The sequence below is a fragment of the Tachypleus tridentatus genome, chromosome 6 (assembly GCF_004210375.1).
Source record: "Tachypleus tridentatus isolate NWPU-2018 chromosome 6, ASM421037v1, whole genome shotgun sequence".
Taxonomy (NCBI): domain Eukaryota; kingdom Metazoa; phylum Arthropoda; class Merostomata; order Xiphosura; family Limulidae; genus Tachypleus; species Tachypleus tridentatus.
The window spans coordinates 102,244,410-102,267,184 of record NC_134830.1 but is presented as its reverse complement, the minus strand read 5'-3'; the positions used below and the strand labels follow the sequence as shown (position 1 = coordinate 102,267,184).

Genomic DNA, 22,775 nt, shown 5'->3' with positions numbered 1-22,775 from the left:
ACTTGAAATGAGTCCTCTCAATTTGTAATTTTTCTCCAACACAAACTTATGTCTTCTCTCTAAGTAGCCTCGAGGTAAAGAGCTGATTGACCTTCAAAGTGGAATGGTTATCGCGTGCCAAATGGGGGTAGTGTGGATATGAGTCTTCAAACTCTTAAACTAGCTCTCGTATCTTAATGATCCACATTACTCGGCCCCGAAAAACTTATTTTTAACTTGAATGACCTTGAACTGGCTGAAAAACGTAAAACTATTTAAAACAAACAGAGATTATATACCTTCTCCTCGTCGCTACTTTTTGAGATTGCATGTATTTGTATTGGATATCGTAAACTTCGAAAACTCGGAAAATCCTTTTCGGAGCTGAAAAATGATCAACGATCTAAATTTTTTTGTAGTGAAATGAGGAGTCTCATCCTTAATGTGCCCATGAAATTCTGTACAAAGCAGATTACACTTTACAGAGTTATTAACTCCAAACCGCGAAAATACCCTCTCCTCATTATAAAAAATGCTTCAAAGTTATCCAGAAAGTGAATCTGTGTTACATTTGGTGAGGAGTTACCCATAATGACTTCCCATCTTTTGTAAAATGCTCATGTACGTCAGCTATTTAATTTTTGAGATACATGTTTAAAACGCAAAAAGACACACACGGCCCCGATTGCAATACCCTTGTTTCCTTTCTGGAAGAAAATGTAACAAGGGCTTGAATATTTGCGTACCACCAACTAATTAAAATCACATGACTAATGATCTTGATTTGTAGCTTTTTATAGACATTTGAATCGTCTTTTTATATTCAAAGTAAATGACAATTCAGACTATGAAAAATTTCCAACACATTAGAACAGAATAACTAATATATACGTATTAACCCTTCATCTTTGCAAACACGTAATCAGTTAAACCATTTTTCTAGGTTGGCAGTAGCGTAGCATATTTCAGTATTTTCCAATATTTGCGTCAGTGAATCTCGGATCTCTTAGACCACTATCTTCACGGTATCATGAGCACTAAAGTGTGGCAATTGTACAGTACTTCCTCCTGTACTTCTGTTTCAGTACAGCGGTATGTCTCCGGATTTACAACGCTAAAATCAGGGGTTCGATTCCCCTCGGTGGGCTGAGCAGATAGCCCTTTGTGGCTTTGCTATAAGAAAAAAAACACACAAACACTTCTGTTTCATCATAGTATTATCAAAAGTTATGTGCTTCCAGAGTATACTTGCTGTGTGATGGTGATGCTCCTTCCTCATGGTTGTATGACAAGTAACACCCAAGCTAAATCCAAATTTTAATTGTTCTTCTCACTAGTTTTCTCTTGCTATATTTATATCATTTCATCACAAGAATTTTCACAATTTTTTGTTATAGTTCTAATTTCATTCTTGTTTGATTACAGTGAGTTATCGTATGTTTCTATAAATTTTTATAAGTTTTATGGTATCAGACATGTACTGTCGACGTTCCAGTAAGTAATTTTGCGTTTATATGATTACTAATAGACACGTACGTTTTACATCTTAAGTTATGCCCATGGTGGGCATAATTCATCGTGTAGCTTTGTAGTTAATTCTAAACAAACTAACAAATAATCGATTGCGCCTGTTTATATTTTTTTGCATAAGTAAAATATATAAGCCATGAACTGTTCCGTTTATTCGAAAACGGCTGAAAATTTCAATTGCTTTTAGATCAAATTCAGAATTCATGACCACTATGTTCAATAATTTCTAATTGTGTTTATTTTATTCCAATGGCTGGAATGAAATACAAAACCAAACCATTGACTATATAATATTATAAAATACTGTTTAAAATATATTTTAATTAATGTTAATCCAAAACTAATAATAGTTTTAGGCGTTCATTTTATCACTCAAAGCAGTTAATATTATAATACTTAGCCCTTTACTCGTTAGTTTATTCTACAAATCTACGAGATTATAGCTCAATACGATTAATAGACATGTATATCTACGAAGTAGGTTTAGAAAAGAAACTTCATTATTCTCCTAAAATATATTTTATCGACGATATCACAAAACTACTACATATTTCTAACCGTTAGTAAGTTATTTATACGATTTTATATAAAAAAAAAACATTACTAGATTTGTTTGCATAAACTATACAAAGATTACCTAAGCTGTGCCTAATACGAGAATCGATGCGTTTTTTAGAGGTGTTAATCTTCAAACTTACCTCTGTGTCCGGTGTGGCCAACTAGTTAGGGCGCTCGACTTATAAACTGATGGTCGCGGATTCTAATTCCCGTCACACCAAACATGCTTGCCTTTTTAGCCGTTGAGGCGTTATAATATGATGGTCAACCTAATATTCGATGTTAAAAAATAGCCCAAGAGTTGGCGGTGATGACTACTTTTTACTCTTACGCTGTTAAATTAGGGACAGCTAGCGCAGATAGCTCTCACGTAGCTTTGCGCAAAATTCAAAAACAAACAATCAAACTTACTTCTGAGCCACTGGGAGAAAATTGTTGCACACACAATAAAATTCAGTAAGTTCTGCGCCATAGAAGAAACTCGTAAAAGCTACAATGGGTGTTATGATTGTACTTGCATTTCTGTAATGTTTCAATGTTGCTTTCTTTAATGTTATAGTTCAATGTTCGAGAACACAAGTGAATTATATTGTAGTCTGTGCAAATGAGGTACTCATGTTATATATTTTGCAACAGTTTTTTTGTTTTTCAAAAAAAAATTAATAAAAATTACAAAAACTACCACAACTTTATGCAAAACCAATAGTTCACCTGGAATTCATTTTACGAACATTATACATACATTGTTTAATTAGAAAAAAATCACAGCTTTGAGGGTTCCTAAAATAAAATTTATCATGTTGTATGCCTCTAATTGCAAGGTTTTAGCACCGCTAGAAATCGGGTTTTGATACCCGTGGTAGACAGAGCACAGATAGTACATTGTGTAGTTTTGTGCTTAATTCCAAACAAATGAAGTAAAGATTTAAAACAATGCCAGCAAAATAAATAAGATTATAAATTATAAACTTATCATTTACGTTAATTTCTGGATTTTCTAATAGTATAAATATATGTATATCACAATATTTATGTTAACATCTACAAAAATGAGAGCATAGGGTACACCACACTAGAAATTTTTGTCTTAGGTGATTGTTCGGTAAATACATATTTGAATATTTGCTATTATTTATCATTCAACTTTAAATATTAAACAATATTTATGTTTGATCACATTTTCAACAACTTACCAAAAGTAAGCTAGCAAGGCAAACTCGATTTTATAATAAGCCTTTTCATAATATTGTGTCTCGATTAAACTGAGAGCTAATCTTATGCTATTAGGTTGTGAACAATATGTTTAATTTCACAGTACATCGATTTTTAATTTGCTGTTGGAAGATACTGAATTTCACTTAATAAAATGCCCAATAATGTTAGAGAAACTAATTTCTTGAAAAAAGTTAAAACAGTTTTTATTTCACTTTATTAATATTTTAACAAACTTTTTGTATTGAGGTTATACAACAACAAAAAATTAAGATACATATATTAAACAGATGTCCATTTTTGAAATAACTATTCACTTATAGCTTATTATTTTTGAGGGTTTTAAAAATTCACTGAACGTGCACAGTCTACTCTCAACTCCATGATGATACATAAAATCCATTTTTAACTGATCGTTTCGTATTTGGTTTACTGTCGTAGACAGCATTTTTTGTCATCACATTCCATTATTCTCGTATGTTGTAGACTGAATTTACTTTTTCTTTGCTTTTCGTATCTTCTTTTAACACAGACGGGGAAACTCTGTAAAAATTTCTGATTTGTATGTTATTACCGAGGATCTTTTTAACTACTATGAAAAATAACAAAAGAAAGAGAAGAATACACACAACTGACACAGTTATTAGCATGATACGGTGGTTCAGCTCAGTTTTTGGACACATTACCTCGTCCGGAATATTTAAGATCATTGCCTTTTGACTCCCATTGTTTTTCATCAAGTCGTAACAAAAAATATCCTGGGGATCAGCTACTATTTTATAAGAAACACTTAACCAGGATTTGAATTCGAGAATGGAACAATCACATCGCCAATGGTTTTTCCCAAGTTGAAGTCTGAGGCTGCCTCGATTTTGTCTTATTAACCATACCAAAGCTTGCGGTAGAGTTTCTAGCCGGTTTCCTCTTAACGAAAGGAAGTAAAGATTTAGTGGAAGCACCCATTCTGTGTTTGCTGATAAGAGATTATAGTCAAGATAAAGTTCCTTTAAATTTGCAATATAAGAAGAGTTTATGCTGAATTTTTTAAAGGAAGATATGCTGTTATTTTGAAGGTATAAGACATTTGTGTTGCTTGGTAATACGTCTGGTATTGCATCTAAATTTCTATTACTGCAGTCTACTTTGACAGTTTTGTCATATCCTCGAAAGTGACACGCACACGGTTCAGGACAGTTAAGATATATTGGACAATTTAATTCATTTCGTGCTACGTCCAGAAGTTTCTTACCAGCCAACGATAAAGGTCCAGCACACATTAATAAATTCGCATTAGGAAAAATTGCGTTTTGTTTGACAGATGATCTGACTGTCAAATAATCGAAAAACTCTAAAAGATTACAATCACACTGAATAGGATTTGCACTAAGAAAGAATGAAGGTGTGTCAGGGTATCTTGGAAGGTGTTTTATAGATGTGTCTGTAAGGGTATATTTTACAATATTATCATATATCTTAAGATTGGTCAATTTTACTTGAGTTATTTTATTAAAACGCAGAAGCACACGTGTAAACATAGAATATAGAACTGGTATGGAGATATTTGTTATTTGGTTATATTGAAGATTCAGAATATCTAGTTTCAAAAACATCTTCCAATCAAGATCTGGGAACATTGATATTTTATTGTAAGAAAAATCGAGAAGTTTTAAATTCCATAGATTACCTAAAGCGGCATTCCAGTCAATCGAACTAATATGATTATGGCTTAGATCAAGACGCTCTAGATCCTGAAGATTTGTAAAAACATCTTTGTTTATCCCGGTTAACTTATTGTAGGATATTTTGAGAATTTTTAAACGTATTAAGTTGTTAAATGTTCTTAAAGGTAGTTGCTTCAATTTATTATTTTCTAGGTTTAATTCTTCTAATGCAATCTGGTTTTCAAAAATTATTGGTGATAAGCTATCTAATCTGTTAGAGCTTAGATCCAATTCTTTCAAGTTGTTATTAGCAAGAAACAGTGTTTCTGGGAGTAAAGTAAGCTTACTGTTGCTGATTTTAAGATGCTGTAATGAAGAAGCATTTGAGAAAAAAAGTAAAGGAATATTAGATAGATTGCAATTGTCTAAAAGCAAACTTTGAAGGTTTTCCAAGCCATTTAAAAGCCTTTCTGGGAGGTGGGAAAGATTTCGATTTGAAGCCAAATCTAAATTTTTTAAACGGGGAACGTTTTGGAAAACAGCCTCTGGAAGTGTTTTTAGGCGGTTTCCGGAAAGACGTAAACTTTCTAAATTAAAAAGATTACTAAAAAGATCAACTGGAACTTCAGAGAGCTTGTTTCCTGAGATATCCAAAACATATAAGTGTTCTAAGCTACGAAAAATGCCAACGGGTAACTGTACTATTTCGTTTCCCAAGAGATTAAGATAACGCAAGGAAGTAAGTTTGTTAAACAAATTTTCTGGGACTTTCTTTATAATATTGCTGCTGATATCCAAAGTTGTGAGATTATACAAAGAGTTAAACACATTTTCTGGCATGATTTGAAGATTATTACCTGAAAGTTGGAGTTCGAGTAGCGTTGCCAGGTTTGAGAACATATCAAGTGGAAGAATGGAAAATCCATTTCTTACTAGACTCAAACTTTTCAATTCATTTAGGCTTTCAAAAATCCGTGGTTTAATTACTGAGTATTTGCTTCGACTCTCAAACTTCAGCCGTAATATTCGCATTCCCTGAAGGAGTTCTTTAAATGTTATGTTTGGTAAAGGACAGTTGATGAAATGGAAGTTAACAATTTCTGTGATGTTGTAACTGTTAAACATTCCTCTTTTGAAAGGAACAAAATCGTTGCATTCGAGTCTTACTCTTCTATTAACAGCATAATCAATCACATATGAGTTCTCCAATGTCCTGGAATTCATACATATCAACTTGGAGCCAGCAAAGAAACCTATCCGTTTGTTATCACAAATACATATTTCATCCTGACGATGATGGTGATTATGACAATTGTAACCCCAGATCCTAGAAACATGAGTCAACAGAAAAAACAGATAATACTTCATAATGACAATCTTGTTTGGGTTATTTGCTTCAGGATCTATTAGTGCTTCACTCGGGCACTGAGGTCTGAAATAGATATAAAAGTATGTTATTACAAATTTCCTCGTAATCAATTCTGTCAATGTTTTACGAGTGAATGAAAAAATATTGAAAGATGATTTTTATTTACTGTAACCTGGAAACTTCTTATTGCCATAGAGTTAAAACCACGTCAGCATAATACAAAAATATAAAATATCTTAAGTTCTGTAAAACATTTTACTTATAAAATAAAAAAATTCAATTTAAATGTTACAAACTTTCCTATTGCTTCGCAAATAATTTTCTTTACAGAAGTGCTTGTGAAAATTTGTGGACCGGTATGGCCAGGTGGTTAAGGCACTCGACTCGTAGTATGAAGGTCGCGGGTTCGAATACACATCACACCAAATATGCTCACCCTTTTAGCCGTGGGAGCGTTGTAATGTGACGGTCAATCCCACTATTCGTTGGTGAAAGAGTAGCCCAAGAGTTGGCAGTAGGTGGTGATGACTAATTGCCGTCTCTCTAGTTTTACACTGCTGAATTAGGGACGGCTAGCGTAGGTAGTCCTCGTGTAGCTTTGCGCGAGATTCAAAACAAGCAAACAAGCGAAAGTTTGACATAACAACCAAATGGCTTGCTTCCCAGTGCCACGATGGTATGTATGTCTGCAGACTTATACTGCTAAAAACCGGGTTTCGATACGCGTGATGAGCAGAGTACAGATAATCCTTTGTGTAGTTTTGTGCACAAAAAACAAAACCAAATTGCCATATCAAAATTTAACACATTAAGGTTTTGTACTCACAGAGAAGCCTCAGTGAAAATACAATTTTTGTTAGAAAAGGTAGAAAATATTGTTAGAAGCAAAAACAAAAATCATAAATATCATTGTGATAAGTCAGAAATTTACTAACCTTATGCTCTAAATGATGTTTGGATAAATTTGTCACAAGTAACTCTGAAGAGTGTTTCTTCATTGCCCCCCGCTAGTACAGCGGTATGTCTCCGGATTTACAACGCTGAAATCAGGGATTCGATTCCCCTCGGTGGGCTGAGCAGATAGCCCGATGTGGCTTTGCTATATGAAAAACACACACACTATTTTTGGGCCTGGCATGGCCTAGCGCGTTAAGGCGTGCGCTTCGTAATCTGAGGGTCGCGGGTTCGCGCCCGAGTCGCGCCAAACATGCTCGCCCTCCCAGCCGTGGGGGCGTTATAATGTGACGGTCAATCCCACTATTCGTTGGTAAAAGAGTAGCCCAAGAGTTGGCGGTGGGTGGTGATGACTAGCTGCCTTCCCTCTAGTCTTACACTGCTAAATTAGGGACGAATAGTACAGATAGCCCTCGAGTAGCTTTGTGCGAAATTCCAAAACAAACAAACAGTTTCTTCATTACTTTATAATCAGTAAAAGAAACATTGTAATAAGACAATATATGATTGCAAGATATATTTTGTTAATTATTTTCATAAATGATAGATAAAACAACCCAATGAGTTATTAATTTCACACTGTGATTAAAGTTGCTTATTTCTGCTGCCGATTTTATGATTTTGACAGTTTCATATCAGTGCCCTCTAGTAGCTTAGTGTCAAGCTAGACTGCAGCGCTTCCCAAACTAGTAACTCTGTGACTAGGACAGGCAGAGATTAACTTTATGCTGTGTACCAAAGAGCAAATAAATCAAATTTGAAATTTTAAAAATGTATTAAATTGCTAGATAAGTTAAATTGCTAAATAAAAATGTATTAATGATCGCAAATATTTCGCTGCATACCTGAGACCTTTCCGTGGCACATGTGTCACGGCACAGCTTTTGAACACTGTGATAGACAGTTTATATAATAAAAATCAGGGTTTGATACTCGTAGTAGGCACAGTACCTACAGCCCCTCATGCAACTTTGCACTTAGACACAAACTTTAAATCAACATGAAACAGAGAATACAAAAGAATAATGTGTCAGCTACTTAGGGAGTGTTAATTAGTTCAAACATTTTATTAACCAGCACATTAATTATTTCACTTCTAGTTCTGCCATCATAACTTGCATGCCAAATAAACGATTTCTCATTCAACATATGTGTTGATCAGCTTGCATTCTAACAATAGATAATTACAAAGCCCTAAAAGAAGTACTTACGATATCACTACATTTAAAACAAAATAAAATATAGTCATTGTTTCTCATTTGACATGCATGTTGACCAGCTTGCATTGTAACAATGGATAATTACGAAGTTCTGAAAGAAGTGCTTACGATACCATTGTGTTTTAGATATAATAGTATGTGATAATTATAGACAATCTCAATACTTTTAAGCTCTTAAAAGTTTTGAAAAGATACTTTATATATATTATTTTATGAAGATTGTGATGAGAAAAAAATATAATAGGAGTCATTTTCAACAGTTACTCAATAAACAAATAGTTACGTAAAAAATTTGTCGTTAAACTTTTATAAATTCCGCATTTTTATTGTGGACAACAATTATTTTTCCTTTGCTAAAATAATAAAATAATTATTGTAGATTATATTTAAATGCAGAATCCTTTGCGTATGGAAATTGAAAATAGTAGATATAATTGTTTGTAAGATTTTTAATTTTTCTCGTATTCGTAGGTTCAGAAACTATTATTCATGCATATACAGAAGTGGATAAAGCATACACATTTCTATTTATTTGTAGTTATTCAAATAATGCAATTGTACAGATTATCAGTACCACTCGTTCAACTACATCTCACATTTTTTTAACTGACGTGAAAACAAATAATAGAGTCTACATTGAAAATAATACAATATGATATTGTTTACTGCCTTTCTTCAAAAAAATTGGCGATTAGAACACTGCTTTTTAGCATATACACGTATTTAACTAGATAGTCTTTAACGTAATAAGAGTAATAAAAATAAGCAAATAGTAGATCTTACTTATTTTTAATATATATCAGTCATCCCAAAAGTAATGTCCGAAAATTTAATACAGAAAGTGAATCATCATTTCTGTCATTGTAGAAGGTTTTAATGACTAAAATGTGTAGTAGGACGTGTAAAGAAATGTTCAGAGAAATAAAAGAAACTAACCCAATTCCATTTTATCAGATCATTAATCAAATAAACTCTTATGAAGATAGATGTGTCAGAGGAGCACATTGGACATATAATGCTTTATGAGTTTAAAAAAGGCAATAGTACAGCAGAAACTACACGAAACATTCAAGGTGTTTATGGTGTGGAGTCTCTTAATAAAAGAAGATGTCAAAGATGGTTTCGGAATTTCAGGTTAGGTGACTGCAGCTTAAGTGATGCGCTACGTTCAGTTCGTCCTGTTGTGTTTAATGATGACTTGCTGCTGGCCACATTTGATGAAGATTGTGCTGTAACAGTTGAAAAACTAGCACAGAAACTTAATTTAACCCATTCAACAGCTTACCATCATCTGGAACAGCTTGGAAATGTGTCAGAACTTGGAAAATGATTTGACAGAAAACAACCTTAGAACAAGAGTGGATATTTGCACTTCTCTGCACCTTAGTGACTCACCTTTTTTGGACAGGTTAGTAACTGGAGATGAAAAATGGATATGTTAAGCGCCACAGACAATGACTCAGTGCAGGTAAACTGGCTAAAGCACAGCCCAAAATGGACCTCCACACTAGGAAAGTCTTGTTAAGCGTTTAGTGAGATATTGTTGGTGTGATCCACTTTGAGTTCCTGCCACTCAATGTAGCGATTACATCAAACTTCTATTGTTAACAGTTAGAGCGCTTGAATGTTGTACTGAAAGGCCCGCTTTGATCAATCATAAAGATGTTGTGTTACATAAGGATAATGCATGGCCTCATACAGCAAGGTTCACGTCTGCAAAAATTGAAGAGATAGTCTAACAAAAATCTCCCTATCTTTCTTATTCTCCAGACCTTGCTCCATCTGATTATAATCTATTCTGAAGTTTGCAGAACTATCTTGATAGAAAAGAGCTTGGAATACACGAAGATGTCAAAACTATCCTCTCTACATTCTTTTCCTTCAAACCCCAAGAATTTTATAGAAGTGGCATTCAGAAGCTTGCGAATCGTTGGCAGGAAGTAATTAATAACAATGGAACATACGTTATTCATTAAATAACATTAAAAGCGTTTGAAATCCTTTCTCTTTTTATAAACCTAAATCGGACATTACTTAAGGGTTATATATACGTATGTATAAGTTTTTTTTTCTTTATAATGAATATTGTTGTTTTCGAATTAAGCACAAAGCTACAGAATAGCTTATCTGTGCTTTGACCATATCGGGTATCGAAACCCGTTTTCTAGGGTGTAACTCTTCAGACATACCGCTGTGCCACTGGGGACTACAACAAATAATCCAAGAAGTCTCATAAATAATAACTAGGTTTTAGAACTATTTAATGCAGCTTTAACGAAATATTTAATGTGCATATTTTATATTTAATTTGATATTATTAGACTTATACTTCATATACCTGTGATAAAAAATACATACGTACTGAACATTATAAAAATGACGAATACCATATACTTTGCAACAAAATATTATTTGACCCCAGGTAACACGGTTTCTGAAAGCCATATCAGATACTTATAAACTGTGATTAAGCAAACATTTTCGTCTCACCTGAATAACTCAACTTGCTGAAACTTCACAATTTTCTCGATAAATATTTCAAGCGATTCCTTGACTTAATATATTACACTTTGTTTATCCTAGTAAGTTACACATAGACACGATTATGTTTGTAAAGTTCTCTATCTCTTTAACTTCGACCTTAAGTTACAGTCAACTGCTTACTAAAGTTGTTCTTTACTTTCTGCATGCATTTGGTCTGCATAAACCGTATGATTGTTTTAATAGTACATTAAGACAAGTATCAATGAACCGTTCTTTGCCCAGGTGTAATTCCCCAGTCTTTCGTTGAACAAGGAAATAATATTACGTGGCTACTCTCACTCTACGTGGAAATAGACACAACCCCAGGCGCAAACTATTGGGAAATCCGCCTGGAATAAACAGAAGGGAATCTAGTCAACTGAGCAAAGAGATTGGCAACAATATGTTTGCATTAGCAGGGTAAGGGGAAACCCAAGTTCTTCGCTTCTCAGCCAGCTTTTCCACTGATTATTTAGGACGGTTGTATGGACAGAACAGATTATACAAATAAGAACCAGAAGAAAGGAAGTTCATGTAAACAGTGTCGCAAGAGCAAAGGTCACCTTGGATTGTTACAAAAAATACCGGAATTTCCGGTCTTAAAACCAATTGCACGACGACCTTATATGGATCTAGATTCCTGATTTACGAGATAGCTGTTTCCTAGCCTGGGATGTTTGAACTTGTTATACGAAAAATATCATAGTGTTTACTGTTTTTAAATTTATATAAACAGAGCTATACGTTTATGTAACCGTATTTTATTTTCGTTGTGTCAATAAATGAATAAAAAACTCGCCAACATCAAACTGTCAGTTTTTACCTGACTAGTAGGTATGTCAAATTATCAAAACAAATCAATTTTTCACGTTTTCTTAAATGTGTTATACCATGCCTTTCCGCATTCGCGACCATAGTAATCAGAATCTGTTTTTAAAATATCAAAAGTAAAACTTCTTATCGACCATATCCCCAATTTATAAGCTCCCTTCCCCCAATGTCACAGCGATACGTCTGTGAACTTACAACGTTAGTCATCGAATTTCGACGCCCTTGGTGAGAAAAGTACAGCTATCCCGTTGTATAGCTTTGTGATTAGCTTCAAACCAAGAAACCGATTTATAACGACACCCGCTTAAATGTTTGTGCCACGCAAAACATAACATCAGTAACATTTAGTTTATAAATCTTGTTTAGCCGAGCTGCTTTGTATCATAAAACACCAAACCAACCAACCAATGGAGATCTTGCACAATGAACGATCTACTCTGTGCTTATCGTAGTGTTGTACCGCTGAGCCTCCTTGGGTAACAACATTAACAAGAAAAAAATATTACTTTATACATACATACTTTAAGCTGAGTGTTAATGAAGAACAAACAAATATTAAGTAAACAACAAATGTCTTATTCTGAGTAACACTTGTAAATAAACATTCTGACGGACTGTTTAACATAAGTGGTTAAGGTAGAAAGAAAGGCGTTTCCACAGTTTTCCGTCTTTAGCAAAGTATTTTTATGTTGTTTTTAATGCTGACTCATTAATCACAAATTCTAATGTTGTGTTTCCCCCATATTAACAGGAGCCGGGCGTGAACTAATTGTTATAGTTTCGGTATGTGGATCCATAGATGGCGTCAAGTTGTCAAGAAAATTACACTTCGGATTTCACAATTATAATTATAGGTTCTTAAAGACTGAACGACTTTCTTTCGTTCCACACGAGGCTTAAAAACTCAGTTTCGGATACTAATCATTTTTTGTGTTTTTCCATCTCAGCCCTGGGCAAAGGGCAGGTAGAATATTCGACGCCCGCTTTGTGTAAGTGTTTTATCGGAAGTACTCCCTTTTCCACCGCAGCAAAGAACTTGGATTTATCAATCCCAGCCGTGGTACTGAACTCATTGATCCCAGAATCCCTGTGATCACGGGAAGTTTGTGAAATATTTTGTCGAATGTCTGTCGTCTTGCTTCTTTTCTTCTGTCAACGTCACGTCACCGACCTAGATTTATTTTATTTTCTTCTACACTTCTCTGTTTTAATCACTGTTCAAAATATCAACAGACTAAAGACAACTTATTTTTCTCTGCATCACCTCGACTTGCCTAAACATCGCCTTTGTCTTTACTTTATCCCACCTACCGTCCTCAAATTTAGTTGTTGATTTTTGTTTTGAATTTCGAGCAAAGCTACTCGAGGACTATCTGCGCTAGCCGTCCCTAATTTAGCAGTGTAAGACTAGAGGGAAGACAGCTTGTCATCACCACCCACTGCCAACTCTTGTGCTACTCTTTTACCAACGAATAGTGAGATTGACCGTCACATTATAACGCCCCCACGGCTGAAAGGGCAAGCATGTTTGGTGCAATCGGGATTCGAACCCGCGAATATCAAATTACGAGTCGAACGCCTTAACCCACCTGGCCATGCCGAGGCTCATAAACATTCATTCTGTACCTGAATTAATAACTAAATTAGAATAAACAAAAACAAAACAAAATATTAGAAAGAAAGTCTTTATTCTGTAAGATCAGTATTTAGAACCTGTATCTGATCAAGCTCAAGTCAAAATGTTCTTACCCAACATCATCTAGTTAACCTTTGACCCTCATTATTGGAAGATAATCTATTCCGAGGTACATCATTCTTCTGACAAGTCTATATCAAAGGTAGCATATTCTTGGGATCACTGGGAAGGAGCAGCAGAATAACATGATTCTCGCCTTAAAATGAGTTTCAGAGAAGAAATCTGAATTATCTTAATCTCTGTTGATTTTAAGCCAAAGAAACAGACTGGACACAAGATAAATATAGTCACTGTAACTATTTCAAAACAAAATCACAGTTACAGATAAGTATAAAGATTAACGGCTGAAAGGGCAAGCATGTTTGGTGTGACGGGGATTCGAACCCGCGACCCTCGGATTACAATTCGAACGCCGTAACACGCTTGGCCATGCCGGGCCAAGAAAAATAAGTGTCTCGATAAGCGGGCCTGGTATAGAACAATAAATCCAAGTATGAATACTGGGATTTACAAATTCAATGTCTTTTTTTACACTTCTTTAAAAATTTCATATTATACACTTTGTTTTCGTATAGCAAGCCGCTTTGAGCTGTCTGCTGAGTCCAGCGAGGGGAATCGAATCCCTGATTTTAGCAATGTAAATCCGGTGACTCTCAATCATCTTTTAAAACTTTAGAAGTTATATGAAACAGTTTACTGTCTATACATTTGAATGAAATTTAATGAACATTACCAGAAACTTGTGAACCAGAGGAATTTCACACTAATGTGCGAATTTATTACTTTCACCTTTCTACTTACTTCCGCTAGATTTCCATCATGCGCAGATGACACCACTGTCGACGTCTCGTTGCAGTTAAACGTAACTTGCAAATTTAGCCAAGTTTCCGGAATGTTATAATCACGAAATCATTACGTTAAATGTTATCTATTCTTATATGTAACATACATGGTAGTTAGGAGACTACCTTACTACAAATGTACAGTTTTAGAACTATCCTTATTAATTGTGATAATTTAATTGCACGTTGGGACTTACATTATTTAATTCCCCCAACTTTTCATCAAGATAATGTATACATTTTTGATAAAAGAGTAACGAATCGTTTACAATGAAATAAAATTTACTCCCATTTCATATATATTTCCACAATAATATACTGTATAAAAAACACAAAATCACTACTTGTTTAAAGTGAATTTCAAGTGTATAGATACTGACTTGTACATGTATTGGCAAAGTTTCAAGTTCTTTAATGAAATATTTTGGAAAAATAGGGAGACCGGATATGCTGTTCCGTCATGGAAATTTCACAATGCCAGTTTTTTTCACCCTGTTTTTCACAATTAGTTCACAGTGAACACCAGGATGCTCAAACGATTTTATTGTATAGTGCATTACCCCTGGGAGCATTGCAAATAGCAAATGGGGCGTTAATTATAGTACTTTTCGCGGTTTTGGATTCTATTTTTCACATATGATTTATTGATTCCAATGCCAATAAATATAGGCGTTGCTTTTGTTTTCTTTTTAAATCAAACTTACGTTAATAAAATTATATTATGTTGGATTATCATTGCTGTCACACAAAGTACACTTTATATAAATACCGGGGGGCAATATTTAGGGACAATAAGGAATATATATATATGTACAAAGATCACGAACTTGAAATAAAAATATATCTCAGAACGACTGGTATGGGTATTACCATTTTACAGATACTTCGCAAAATCTTGCAATTTTTAAATTTGCTATTCCAGTTGTGTTAGTTATATATATATTAAGTTTACACACTTTACACTTATCAGTATCCTTGTTCGCTTATGACTAATTAGGATACGTATCTTTAAAGGAGGCGTATCTTTGTTCAGAACTAAACTTTATTTCTCAATAAATTAAGGTTTAGCAGAATATTGTTTTTTGCGATAAAAAAACTACTGCTTTCCCCCAAAATTCCAACATCGTGCAAACGTGTAAAGATAATCCATAACTATCTTTTTAGGAAAATGTATAAAAATTCTTATCAACTGATAACTACCAAGAAGATTCCGGAGTGTACTACTGAGAACTCCAACAAAGATATGAAAAGAAACACAACTGAGTAAATCTTTATTCACAATAAGTGTAGTTAGGTATATTTACCAAATTGATCGGCCTACAGTTATCCGTCGACTTCCTTAGGCTGCTAGAGTAAAGACGGAGCTTTGTTAAACACGTCCGCACATGACAAGGACAACAAGGAATATAACCTACTTTACTTTCAATTACGTTGATGTCGGGATTTCGTATTGCAAAATCATGTACGAGATCGACTATTTTAAAACATTACCTAATCCACTGCAGTTTGTGCAAATATGTGTAAAAAGTGTAGAAGGACACGGTGCTAAAGTGTTGCAATCGTTGGTTGTCATTGTGCAAGTAAAACTGTTAGCCCTTGTTTAGGATCTTTAGACGCCTGGACGAAATTGCGATAATTACTAAAGGCGTCTAAAAATCCTAAAGATGCACAAACATTTAAAACATGCATATATATCTGAATATTTCTGAATAAAATTATATTTCATATAAAGATGAAATTATTAGTTATTTTATTTAAACAATAGAAACACAGCACTTAAAATTAATGTTCTGTTCGCATAAGAATATTTAATATACATAAGTTTTAAAGTCTGAAGCATAATAATTTGTCACTATTTCGTACTAACTCATTACCTGGCAAACTCAGATTTAAAATAAATAAAGTTATACATTTCACAATACAGTCACTGAAAAGAAAATCGAAAACCAAGTTCGTGAAAAGTTTTTACAATCGTTAAACAACTATGAAACAACAACTATTTCAACAATTCAGTTTTCTGTTGATTTAATATACATAAACAATGATAAGTTACGGGAGACAATGTCATAAGATCTATTTAAGTGTCAATGTAGAATGTATCAGGAATGCTTTTAGGTGGACATTAAGGAAGAAACTTATCTGTAGGGGTATCTACTTTCTTTTTTAAACTATTTAGTTTATATAGTTCTCAGAAACAACATAAACATGTCTATTGACATAATTTATTTTTTTTTTAAATTGAACTATATATGTAATCCTTAAAATTTGCCAAAGATTTAGTAATTCATACTATTATAGAAAAAGTAACTATTTAGAAGGACCAAATATTTTACTATAATATAATCAAAATTATTGATAAAATGACTCATTTATCATAATAAAATTATTAGTAATGCAAATTGTACTTAATGCTAAGCATTAGGCTAACATATAGAAGGATTTATTGGTGTTTTGATGATTAATCATCACACTACTAAAATAGCTTTTTAGGAGGACATCTACTGTTTTATCTAAATGATATTACTCGTTCTTTTATAACATTTGGCATCGACTGTAATTTGTAATTCCCAAATAATTACACTTCTGTTAGAGTAGAGGATTATCACATAAGCGTTATTTATTTCACGTGAAATGTTATTGCTTATGGTTAGCCCCAAATATGACTAACTGCATGCCACAACAAATACGCAGACGTAAACTGAAGGAGCCATAGGTGAACTATGAAGGTAAAAAGGTGACTAAATTTGATTCTTTACAATCAACATATTTTATGTTGTACTGAATTCATTGACACAGTGTAAAGAGACGCTAAATGTAATAAGTGAATGCACTTCTTTTATTTCTATACATCGATTCAAGTTTTGAATCTTTTCGTTCTAAAGACGACTTAATATACGGACTTTGCTCTAAACTAGTTTGAATTAAGTTGTATACATAGTTGTACACTAACTCTAATCCACATTGAATAATTACAAAATGTAGTATTGTTTATTATGTTCAGACAGGCAATTTTGGTCTTATAATTTGATCAACAACAATGGTGCTTTTACAGTTTTTGTTAAAGTCATTATGATCATTTCTTACTATGAAGTACTATTATCTGTCATACAGAAATAACAGCAGGTAGTCAGACAGAGGCTTGCAAAAATATATATCATAAGGCATTTTATCTTCTCATTATATGCATTTCAATGGTAACATAAAATGTGTACCATAGTTTTGTTAAATAAATTACTTACTTTTTATAATTAAATCTAATTTTTATTACAACTTTGTAAACTCAACCACATTTTTTATAATATGAAGAAAGAACTTTAGTTACTAATTTTATCGCAAACATATTTTCTAAATGTTTCTTGCTTTTGTTCAGGAAGTATGAATTTAACCATAATGTGTGCTTTCTTATAGCAAAGCCACATCATACTATCTGCTGAGTCCACCGAGGAGAATCAAACCGCTGATTCTAGCGTTGTATATCCGTAGACTTACCGCTGTACCAACAAGAAACTTAACCACAGTAATAATTTGTTAATCCAAAATGGGAGTTTATGCAATATAAAGTAGATCGATAGAAACCATACAAAAAAGGGTTATTTATTTTGAACTGACAGACTTCTCTAAACGTAATCAGGTTTGTCTTAGTGAACATTATATTATCAGTATTCAAAACTGCTGAGCTGTTATATGTTTTGTGGTTTCTTTTAAGGTATGTAGTTAAGTGAATGAATTTATCTCTCAGGATTTTTCAGCTGTCAGTGTTTCTATCAACAATTTTTAAAAATCTTAATCGTAATTACACTTCATGGATTTTCCAAGCGTAGCTGTTACGCAATTACACAATAAATCCCTTATTCCTAGAAATCTGAAAAGCAGAAACATATCTGTTAGAGGAATTCTTAAACTTTCCCAGCAGTTGTTTATGATAACAATTCCCCACAAAGAAAGAGAAAAATGAACCCAAAAGTCAAAGAAAAAGAATTAAAGATTTAAAAAAGGCGCGTGATACATTGTAATTAAAGTTTCGATAAAACTATGTTCTTTGTGACATTCGTTATTTTTGAATAACAGCAAAAAAAGACATTATCAAAAAATCTGTTATTTAATACATTATCACAACTAAAATGATAAGGAGTGTACCTAATTTTCTTAATAGCATATTGACAAACAATTCTGCACACGAAAACTCTTTGCAATCTCACAAAAAACAGAAACAAGTTCAGTCACGTTCCACATATCCGTCGATTGCGAAATTCAAAACAAATTAACGAACGCATACTAGATAACGTCTAGTATTATACTTGCTACATACTCCAGCTTGTATTGTATTGTGTAAGTTAAACGCAAGTGATATGCAACTATATTTTTAATTTTTATGTCATGAGTGCATATCTAATGTTTCGCGGTGTCTTAAGGGCTCGTGAGGCGAAAAAGTCGGTTTAGATACCCGAGGTGAGTACGACACCAACAGCTTATTTGTATAGCTTTGTGCTTAATAACAAAAAAGTTTTTTAAGGTTGTAATTTGACTAGTTTCTCGCAAGTGTCCTTTGTGTACATGTGATAGATGACGTTTCATAACACTCCATCACAGTTAAAAGACTGAAGTCATACGCTTAATCTGTTAAAAACAGAAATACAAATTTCTATATAACTTCACTTACGTTTGATTTCGATACGATGATTTTAAATACTATTTAATGTTAAAACTGATGATTATGTGAAGGAAAAAAATAATAATCAAAGAGAAATGACTCCAATCGAAAGGACATTAATACCTAAGATTGCCATTAACTGTTTTAGTTTGTTAACTTAGTGTTGCCAAACGAAATATGCTTCACAGCTGTCATTTGTCTTATAGATTTCTTACGTTTTATGCCTTAATGTTCTTTCATTAGGTTCATTCTGCTTAAACCTATAAAAGAAGAACATTAAAAAGACGTTAACCATTACCTTTTTTTGCTTTTTGAATTTGGCGCAAAGCTACACGCGGACTTTCTAGCTGTCCCTAATTTAGCAGTGTAAGAGTAGAGGGTTTGTTTTTTTTGGTTTTTGGAATTTCGCACAAAGCTACTCGAGGGCTATCTGTGCTAGCCGTCCCTAATTTTTCAGTGTAAGGCTAGAGGGAAGACAGCTAGTCATCACCACCCACCGCCAACTCTTGGGCTACTCTTTTATCAACGAAAGTGGGATTGACCGTAACATTATAACGCCCCCACGGCTGAAAGGGTGAGCATGTTTAGCGCGACGCGGCGCGAACCCGCGACCCTCGGATTACGAGTCGCACGCCTTACGCGCTTGGCCATGCCAGGCCCTAAGAGTAGAGGGAAGGTAGCTAGTTACTACCATTCACTGCCAACTCTTGGGCTACTATTTTACCAACGAATATATAGTGTGATTGACCATCATATTATAACGCTCCCACAACTGAAAAGCGAGCGTATTTGGTGTGATGGGAATTCGAACGCGCGAGCTGTAGATTACGAGTCAAATGTCTTAACCACCGGGCCATGTCAGGCTAACAATTATGTTTCTGTACTGAAGTTAAGTTAATAAAGAATGGTGCTTTGAGACAAATAAGTCTATTGCTTTTCTTAACAGACACTTTAATAATAATTCGTTCGGAAACTAATATGAACAATGATTGGTACTAAAAATGACCCTCATTAATAATCACAGAGAAAAACAACTCATACACAAGACAGAAAACGCTATACGTATTTTGTCTTAATGACAAACAGATAAATTGTTCTATATCTGAAACTAAATACTTTTCCTATCACTGAATTTTGTGATTTTTACTTTCATAATATATGATCGTTCTGTGATATCTTAAAAAAAAACGCCCTAACTCTATCATAGCTAGAAAAGACTCAAATTTTTCTCACACCCAAGTACCGCCTAAAGCAAATTTATTTTTGCTTTAACACATTCAGGTTACTGCATTTGTGTTTGTTATTCAAATGTTTGTCTTTATTCAACACCAATAAACTTTATTTTATAAGTGATTCAATGTGTTGTTGTGGTGCTTCTTTTTTAGATTAACCCTAAGTATTTGAATAAAGCCTAAATAACATTCTACATATACAGGGTGGCCTGTAAGTCCCTACCTATCCATATTTTATTATGTTATATTCAATTACGCATGTATTATAAATTTGATTCTTTTTTTCAGAGAAATATGGCAGACGTAAGCCCATTTACACTTGAAGAGCGTATTGTGACAAATACGTGGGTACACGAGCGCAAGAATACTGGTGACACCCTGAATAAAATAACTGGCAAATTTAGAAAAAGATTCAATAAGGATCCACCAACACGAAAAACGATGTCAAATTGGGAGAGCAAATTGTTTGAAACTGGCAATATTAAGGGTGCACCTCGTTCAGGAAGACCAATTAAACGTAGAAAGTCATGTGCTGGTGTGAAAGAGTCAGTTATTAACTCACCATTAAAGCCGACAAGGAAAAGATCAGCTGAACTTGGTATCCCGCGAGCAACCATGCAGACCTTTATGAAAAAGGACATGGAAGTTAAAGCATGGCGACCCACATTTATGAATGAACTAAGTGATGCTGATAGAGAAAATAGGAAACTGACGTGTGATTAGTTACTGCGAATCTTCAATACGATCCCTTCTCGAGGAAAGGTGATGTTTACGGACGAGTGCGCAATTCGAGTCGAGCACGAAATATTTACTTCTGGGCAAAGGAGCATACTCATTATTATGAAGAAATTAAATACAACACTCCGCATGTCATGATGTGGGCAGCACATAATGCGCGTCATGTTATTGGACCATACTTCCTTGATGGGCCAGTAAACCATACCTCATGTCTAAACTTGTTACAACAATCGTTTATACCGAAACTCGATGAACTTGGAATCAGATAAGAGGTTTGGTTTCAACAAAATGGAGCACCGGCTTATTATGCCCTCACTGTGCGAGATTATCTTAATGACACTTTTCCAGACAAATCGATAGGTCGTGGTTCTGTTACATCACCGGCACCCATGAAATGGCCCGCAAGAAGTCCGGACTTGACAACATGTAATAACTCTCTTTGGAGATACATAAAGGACATTGTGTCTAAACAACGTTATAATACTAATGATGAGTTGAAAGCAGCTATTACCGCGGCAATAACCCCTGCCATGTTGAGGAAAATGTCTCACAGAACATGGCATCGCATAATATTATGCAGCGAGAACGAGGGACAGCACACAGATACACTGGATACATAAGATATATGGACGGGTAGGGACTTACGGGCCACCCTGTATATTAAACCAGTCTAGCCTTACTAAGCTTACATCACAAGTTAATATTTTAAGAACTTTAACTTAAACATCTTACATAATGGAGAGAACTAAATCTTTTTAGAAGAGGATTAGAGGCCCTTTCTCCTCCCCTTTTATTAGCGATATTTTTTGCGCCAACAATGCCAAGTGTAGAGCGCACGTATACCATATTCGATTTTATTCATCTTCAGGACCTTTAGCAGCCCACCCTATAAGTGAAACTATTTTAAGCAAGATTGGACTAAAGGTATGAGACGTTCGACATGGTCAAATACATCAATCGAAAGTGTTTCGCCTGCTGAGTCCAAACTGCAGTTATATCTCAAGTCGATTGAGATATGACGTGGCTATGAGCTGGAAGTTTGTGCTTGAAAACACAAAGTCTGAGTTATTCTATGAGTTGCTATGTAGCGGCTAAAAAACAGTAAACGTGCATATACACTTGTGAAATGCAATAAAAATCTTCAGCTAATAGTATTAATACAAATATAGTATTCATTTCTTATATGTTTGATGGGTTTTTTCTGCCCTTTTATATTACAAATAAACACACCAAAATTCAGTTCTAAATATCCAACAGTACACCGATGGGACAACGGAAATTTACACACATAGGGCGATAAATTCTGGAATTCGATCCCCGTCGTGGAGAGAACACAGACAGACAACTACGTACCTTTGCGCTAACAAAATTCTTCCGACAACAACAGTCTAGTCCAGTTGTGCTAGTCGATAGAAATACAAAATATTAAAGTCTATACCAATTTCTCTAGACAATCGAAATAAAAATATTAAAGTCTGTCCCAAATTCTCTAGACGATAGAAACGCAAATTATAAAATGCTTGACCAGTTACTCTAGAGTCTAGACGATATAACTGTACATTATAACAGTCAGATGTTTCTAAATGGCTAATAAAGTACAGAGTGGGCCATAAGTAAGTTTGTTTGATTTTTGAAATTTGCGCAAAGTTACACGAAGTTTATCTGTGCTAGCCGTCCCTAATTTAGCAGTGTAAGACTAGAGGGAAGATAGCTTGTCATCACCACCCACTGCCAACTCTTGTGCTACTCTTTTACCAACGAATAGTGAGATTAATCGTA

The 22,775-nt window shown here is 34.2% G+C and overlaps 2 protein-coding genes across 2 annotated transcripts in view; one reads left to right on the top strand and one right to left on the bottom strand.

Moving 5' to 3' along the window:
• LOC143251678 (uncharacterized) overlaps nt 1-11,284 on the bottom strand; it is a 46,373-nt gene extending 35,089 nt beyond the window's left edge. Inside the window, exons 1-3 of the mRNA XM_076502931.1 lie at nt 10,974-11,284; nt 3,748-6,372; nt 279-363 (exon numbers count right to left, since the gene is read on the bottom strand). Coding sequence (XP_076359046.1) covers nt 279-363; nt 3,748-6,308 — 2,646 coding nt within the window. The 5' untranslated portion in view covers nt 6,309-6,372; nt 10,974-11,284. The remainder of the gene's footprint in view (nt 1-278; nt 364-3,747; nt 6,373-10,973) is intronic.
• Nucleotides 11,285-18,685: 7,401 nt separating this feature from the next.
• On the top strand, nt 18,686-22,531 carry LOC143254619 (uncharacterized). Its single transcript, XM_076509769.1, has 2 exons — nt 18,686-18,824; nt 20,547-22,531. Exon 2 carries the CDS (start codon nt 20,553-20,555, stop codon nt 20,979-20,981), a length of 429 nt encoding a protein of 142 aa, XP_076365884.1. The 5' UTR covers nt 18,686-18,824; nt 20,547-20,552; the 3' UTR covers nt 20,982-22,531.
• The last annotated feature ends 244 nt before the right edge of the window (nt 22,532-22,775 follow it).

Bases quoted from the DNA above. Each gene is read 5' to 3' on its own strand.
- LOC143254619 (XM_076509769.1), top strand. From the start codon at position 20,553: ATGGCAGACGTAAGCCCATTTACACTTGAAGAGCGTATTGTGACAAAT.